The sequence below is a fragment of the Sinocyclocheilus anshuiensis genome, unplaced genomic scaffold (assembly GCF_001515605.1).
Source record: "Sinocyclocheilus anshuiensis isolate Anshui unplaced genomic scaffold, SAMN03320099.WGS_v1.1 scaffold4428, whole genome shotgun sequence".
Lineage (NCBI taxonomy): Eukaryota > Metazoa > Chordata > Actinopteri > Cypriniformes > Cyprinidae > Sinocyclocheilus > Sinocyclocheilus anshuiensis.
This window is the reverse complement of record NW_015544593.1, coordinates 53,452-60,549: the sequence shown is the minus strand read 5'-3', so window position 1 is coordinate 60,549 and position 7,098 is coordinate 53,452. Positions and strand designations below refer to the sequence as shown.

Genomic DNA, 7,098 nt, shown 5'->3' with positions numbered 1-7,098 from the left:
GGCTGAACCCAGCATTTGGGTTAAAAAAATAACCGAACACTTTTTAGTGTATATGAGCCTAAAATTCAAGATACTGTATCAGCGCAAAAAATCACTCTTATATTTATGTCATATATCTGCATGAGTTTATACAACAGTTCAATAAACAAGTTAATATTGTGTTACATTTTAGTTTTTGCTCAATTTCACAAATGAAAATAGTTCCATTCAAAGTCACAGCAGAACTGATGAGCATCTCTTGATCAACACACAGCGGTGACACCTTACTGAATGAATTAATTGTTTTGAATTAATTGAGTGAGTCAGTGATTCACTGACTCGTTCATAAAGCCAGTCACTTGCTTAATATCTGAATGAATCAGTTGAATTAATGATTCAATGACTCACTCATTAAGACAGCGACACACCGCCACCTACTGGAGCTATTTGTTTCATATTGAGAGTATCATTTCATTTTTCAAAAATCATTTTATATTTCAGTATTCATTTTTAAAAAAACAAAAGGGTTACAGTAGTTCACCCAAAAATGAAACGTAGCCCATGATTTACTCTCCCTCAAGACATCCTAGGTGTCGTATGACTTTCTTCTTTCAGACGAATCTAATCTGAGTTAATCTGTGTAGTATAAGTAAGGGATAATGCATGGCTAGCTGTGCATTAAACGATTTTAATGCACAATGTGGAGGCCAAGAACCACTCGACGCGAAGCAGAGTGCATTAAAATCGTTTAATGCAAGGGTAAAAATGATGGTTATTTTCGTCAGTTACGGCTCGTTAACTCTAGCATTCTGCCCGCTTCAAACCAGACTCAGAGATGAAATCACATTTAAGATCACATTTATTTGAATCAATTATATCATTTATTTGAATTAATTATTAATCAAGAGAGAGAGAGAGAGCAAGCCAGAGGCGACAGCGGCAAGGAACCAAAACTCCATCGGCGACAGAATGGAGAAAAAACCTTGGGAGAAACCAGGCTCAGTCGGGGGGCCAGTTCTCCTCTGACCAGACGAACCAGCAGTACGGAAAAATCAATTTAAGACGTAATAAAACAGACGATGAATACTATTCTCTACAAACAATGAAGCTGTGTTCCTTAAAAAACAGCGATTTTACACCTCGTTGCTGAGGAATATAATGTAGCGATCTAGTATCTAGGCTATTTTATTAATAAAAGTCACTGGGAAGCGTTTACAAGTTTGAGTGTGTGTGTGTGCGCGCAGTGCAATCTGCGATCTCCGACTCTCTCTCTCTCTTTGTGTGTGTGTCAAGTCAAGTCACCTTTATTTATATAGCACTTTTAACAATACAGATTGTGTCAAAGCAGCTTTACAGTATCAAATTGGAAATAGTGTGTCAATAATGCAAAAGGACAATAGTAAACACTATTACGGAGACCTGGGCAACTAGATGAGCCCCTAATTATCCAAGAAAAGTAATGGTCCTAGTACTGAGCCTTGAGGTACTCCATACTGCACTTGTGATTGATATGATACCTCTTCATTCACTGCTATGAATTGATGGCGGTCAGATAAGTACGATTTGAACCATGCCAACTAATGCCAACAAAGTTTTCTAGTCTATTCAAAAGAATGTTGTGTGTGTGTGAGTGATGTGTATGGGTTTGTGTGCATCAATTAAAGCAGCGCATTAATATAAAACAGTGATTAAACTGACTTGGAACTACCTGTGCATTTAATGAGTTTTAATGCATACCTGCCAGCCAATCAGAATACATTATTCAGGCAGACCATGGAATAAAGCGCTATAGCAGTGGTTCTCAACCCGCGGTCCGTGGCCCGTCACGAATTCAAATGCGACCCACCATGCTGAACACAATTTAAAAAATAACTTTCAGTTTTAAAACTCATTTTAGTTTTTACATTAATTTAAAAATGTACTAAAGAAATATAAGCTATAATGTTTTTATGTAAAATCATTTTGTTTTTCATATATTATTTTCAGACAAGAGCAGACTTACTCACATAATTAACGTTATGCATTTAACGAACACTTACAAGCACACACTTGATTTCAATTCAAATCAGCAGCCATTAGTTCAGTAAAATTGAGCATCAGAATGGACAAATTTGTTTTTAAGGGAGAAAAACAAAATGTGGAAAATGCCAACGAAGGAACACATACAAACAAGAATAGTCGCAGTATCAGTGAAGGTAGGAGAGTGCTGGACTTTCGGTTTGCCCCGCCACTCACTTAAGGATGTTCAGGCAAAAGGAAACACCCATACTATGCAGCAATCATCCTTAATTGCAGAAATGTGGCAAAACATCTCTGGAGAGACCCTCAGATTATTAAATTCAAAAGTGCTTTCCATATTTGGATCAACATAGGCTACATTTGTGAATGCACATTTTCTGCAATGTGGCGTGTCCAGTCACGCTTCCGTGCGCGTCTTACAGACTGCAACTTACAATCGCAACTTCATTGTGCTGTTACTCCTTTCGAGCCGAATTTCACAAAATTGGTCAGCTCCCAACAGCATCAGGTGTTTTATTAATGAGGAGTAGAATTATTTATTTCAATGAATGTAATCGATTAGATATCATAATATTTAGTCTGTAATATTATCAGTTTGGTTTGTATTGGTGACGTAATGTGTAAATGATATGTGTGCGGCCCGTGAGACTTGCACTTGGACCATAGTGCGGCCCAGTGGAAAAAAAGGTTGAGAACCACTGTGTTATAGATATAAAGGTGAAACAGACTGAATGAGAGCAGAATCCGTCTCTGTGAGTGTGTTTATGTTTATCTCTGTGTCTGCGTGTCAGGTGCTGATGTCGAGCTGCTCGCTGTGCCGCAGCTGTAATTCTCTGGTGTATGATGAGGAGATCATGGCCGGCTGGTCGTCTGATGACTCTAATCTCAACACCACCTGTCCGTTCTGCTCCGCGCCGTTCGTACCGCTGCTAAACGCAGAGATCTGTGACCTGGGGCCCGTCTGCAGGTAACACAGAACTACTAGAACTAACACCAGATTTAACATTGTTACTTCAAATAAAATAAACATTAACTCAAATAAAATTACATTTATTTTAAAAAAGCAGCATTTCTCGTTTTCATTTAATTTACAGTTTTTTCAGCTGCTTACACACAGAATCTTTCCTTGTCACACAGTTTCTGAAAGCTGACACTCAAACAGCAGAAGCACACACCAAATCTGCAAAACCAGACACTGATCTCAGACTTTGACTCGGTTTTCAATTTCATAAAACACTTTTTGCAAAAAGCAACACACGATTCTCTATGTAACTCACAAAAATCTAACAGGAATTAATATTATGGCAAAAGTGTTTGCAAATGTGATTTTGAGATGTGTTTGTGATATTTTGAATGCAGTGCTTCATTTTGCAAGAGATGTGAGGCTTTTTGCATTTTGTGTGCAATTCTTGTATTTGTGTGTGAAGTTTTGAAAAAAGAGGCAAAGTTTTGAAAATGTGTGTAAGCAGTTGAAAAAAAACTGTGATAAAATGTTGTACTAAAATAACTAAAACTGAAATCTAAATTTATTTAAAACACTATATAGACATATTTAAAAAATACAATTTTGAAACATTATTTATTAAAGAAAATATATATTGTTTTATTTAAAGAGTAGATTATAATAATTTCTTCCACATTTTAATTGTTTTAAAAATTAAAAAAATAAGGGAAATTCTGCTTTGCTTTGAGAACCTAAAAAAAATCACATTTTCAGTCCATTTGATATTTCTGTGATCAGTGAAAAAATAATGAAAGAATCACTGTCTGAAATACTGCTGTCACAACAACTGTTTTTCCAAACTAAAAAAATATATGTTAAAAAATTCTAAACAAATATGTAAAGTTTATCACATCAGCACAACAGCAACACATGATTTTATATCATTTGCTTTTGTCCAGTACAGCGTCTCTAAGACAATTTTATAAATGCACAAGAAATTTTTATATGAAAATCTAAACTAAGGTTTCCCAAAATGTGGTGTGTTATTTACATGATCTGCAGCTTCATGAACTTATGAATACATATAAAATACCAATAGAAGTATCTGAAGTATGAATGAAGTGTCATATGGAATCACATGATCTGTGTGTGTGTGTGCGTGTGTCTGTCTCTGTGTGTCTCTGTGTGTGTCTGTCTCTGTGTGTGTGTGTGTGTGTGTACGTGTGTGCAGCGTGGAGCGCAGTAACCTGAGTGTGGAGGATGAGCTGGAGAATATCATGCGTCCTCCCTCCACTCCGGACGACACACTGCAGCACCTGTGCAACGGCATCAGAGAGACGGACTCCAGCTCTGAGACCAGCAGCCAATCAGTGAGCAGCGTGCCGTTGGTGGGCGGAGCCCCGCAGGTGACGGTGGCGTACCTGAGCCCGCTGGTGCTCTGACCCCGGATACGGAGCAGTGGCCGCCGCTCTACATGCTCTGGAAGATTCACAGTAAGACACACACACACACACACACACAGGGCCTAGTTTTTTTTTTTTAAAGGAAGGTAATGCATTACGTTACTTTGGTGTTACTTTTTGTCACCTGGTCTGGCCTTACTTATTTATTTTTTAATAACATAAACCCAAAAAGTTAGATTTTTAGCAACTGTAAAGGCCCTTTCCGATTTCTCTCAGCATGAGGACAGGAGAGCTGTCAGTCAATACACGGGAAAACAAAGTAACTGGCATTAATTATTTGAAAAAGTAACTCAGGTATTTTCTAGTAAATTTAAAAGTAATGTGTTACTTTACTAGTTACTTGAAAAAAGTAATCTGATTATGTAACTTTGCGTTACTAGTAATGTTATCCCAACACTCTCTCTCTCTCTCGCTTTCTCTCTCTCTATTTATATCATTGAGAAATTTGATTTGAATATATCATTGCATAAAATTTATAACAATTTATAATCTGAGAATGAATTTTTAACTCATGATTGCTCAAAAACAGTCCAGATTTATGAAACCTAAATAATTATTTCTATCAAAACAAAATAAACAGTACTCTAAAAATGTTTTCAACAAAAATAAATTAATTTTACTTATATAAAGTAATGTTTTTCATGCTGCAAGGGTTCTTCAATAGATGTACATATTCATCAACAAAATTCAGTCCAAAAGTGTGTGAGATATGGGGAAAAGGCTGCATATATTTCATTTTTTGACACTAATATAATTTCATAGATCATTTTACAAAAATTACCTACATACCCAGGTCAAAATAACCCAAACACAAAACCTGTTACATGTTTTTAAACGTTTATGTATCTTAAAAAAAAAATTTGTGAAAAAAATAAATGTGTATTTTGAGGCTCTTAAAGCATTCGCAAAGATTTGTTCCTTTACTAAAAACTGTATTTTTTAGAATTTTTAAAATGTATCTATTCCGGGTCAAAACAGACATGATGAATGAGGGTAACACTCGGCAAGTGCCAAATGCAAGTAAAAATCAGCACTGGCGAGTATATGTAACCTATTATGGGTTATGAAAGGTTCATATTTTGGTTTTGGGAGTCCCCAACAACAGTTTGACATACATGCAAGGTCAAAAAACGCTTTCATTGTCTTATAATATGCATTTATTTTTACCTTATTTGCTCAACGACTCCCAAACGATTCGGTCAACAATTCATTTTTCCAAACCCCTGCTTTGCGTGACGCTAATCTGCAGTGATTGGTCCGATTGGTCTCATTTTAATTTCATCACGCCTGTGATGCCTGATAAAGCAGTGTTTGTGAGCGCAGTGCTGCTTTGTGTACAGCGTTACCGGGGAAACAGCTATTTTTACCGCTCCAAAAGCGACACCTAGTGGCAAAGAATGAATGTGCATTTTCATTCAGACCAACGCGAAAATCGACTGATGGTTTTCCGCAGCAAACACGCAGAGACGTAAATGTGAACCGGTATATATATCCCACGGGTTTTAAGTTGTCCCGGGTCTGCGCGTGCAACAAGTGGGTGGGCAATATGCTAATGTTTCATGTTGATGGTAACATGAAACGGCTTGAGATTCGTTTTAAAAATGACTCGTTTCAATGATTCAGAGACAACTCTTTCTTTTGAGAGACAATAACTTTATACATGCTGCACTTTCAGATTTAAAACTTTGCAGGATGTTTTCATTCACTTAGAGCTGTGTTACACACTGCATGACAGGTCATTTTCAAAAATCCATAATAGGGGCACTTTAATAATCTGCCGATTCCCGTTATTGATTGATGTGATTCCCCTCCTGTCCTGCAGGTGGCGTCCCCATGCGCAGCCACAGCTGGAGGCATCACAACCATCCCTTCAACCTCAGCTTCCTGGAGGAAGTGCTGCGCTGTATCGGCATGAATGAGGTACACAAGGCCATCACGCTCTTCCTGGATACGGTTGCTAAGCAGCCCGGCACTCCGCGGATACAGAGGTGAGGCGTGGTGATGCTCAGGTGTTGCTCAGGTGAGTCTGAACGCGACTCTGACGTGTGTTTGTGTGGATCTGCAGGAGTCTGTACAGAGAGATGCTCTTCCTCACGCTGGCTGCCATGGGCAAAGATCACGTCAGTGAGTCGCGCAAAACCAGCAAACACAAAAACAACAGCATTTCTTTTTTTTTATTTTTTTAGAAAGAAAACTTAAAGCAATGGTTCAACAAAAAAAAATCGACATTTGCTGTTTTTTTTGTTTTTTTTGACTCTTAGGCCATCAAAGATGTAGGAGACTTTTTTTCTTCAGTAGAACAGTAAAGAAGATTTTTAGCTGAAACCATGATCCTTGGCGATTCATAAAATGCAAGTCAATGGCTACCGGCACTTTGAGAGACAAAAACGCATATACAGGCAATACAAAATTAAAAATTGACTCCTGACAATATACAGTATATTAAGATCTTGTGAAGCGAAACGGTCAGTCTGTGCAAGAAACGGAACATTATTTACAGCATTACTACCTGTAATTCAGAGCCTCAGACAAACAGGAAAATATTAGATGATTAGATTAGATTAGATTGAACTTTATTGTTATTGTGCAGAGTACACGTACAAAGCCAATGAATTGCAGTTTGCATCTAACCTGAAGTGCAAATAGCAATGTATATAAATACACATATATATATATATATATATATATATATAT

At 37.2% G+C, this 7,098-nt stretch overlaps 1 protein-coding gene across 1 annotated transcript in view; it reads left to right on the top strand.

The window, feature by feature from the left end:
* Positions 1–7,098, top strand: part of LOC107698208 (DENN domain-containing protein 4B-like) — a 30,441-nt gene that overhangs the window by 20,105 nt on the left and 3,238 nt on the right. Inside the window, 5 exon segments of the mRNA XM_016499167.1 lie at positions 2,740–2,965; positions 4,173–4,380; positions 4,383–4,434; positions 6,227–6,392; positions 6,470–6,528. Of these exon segments, the coding sequence (XP_016354653.1) occupies positions 2,740–2,965; positions 4,173–4,380; positions 4,383–4,434; positions 6,227–6,392; positions 6,470–6,528 (711 nt within the window).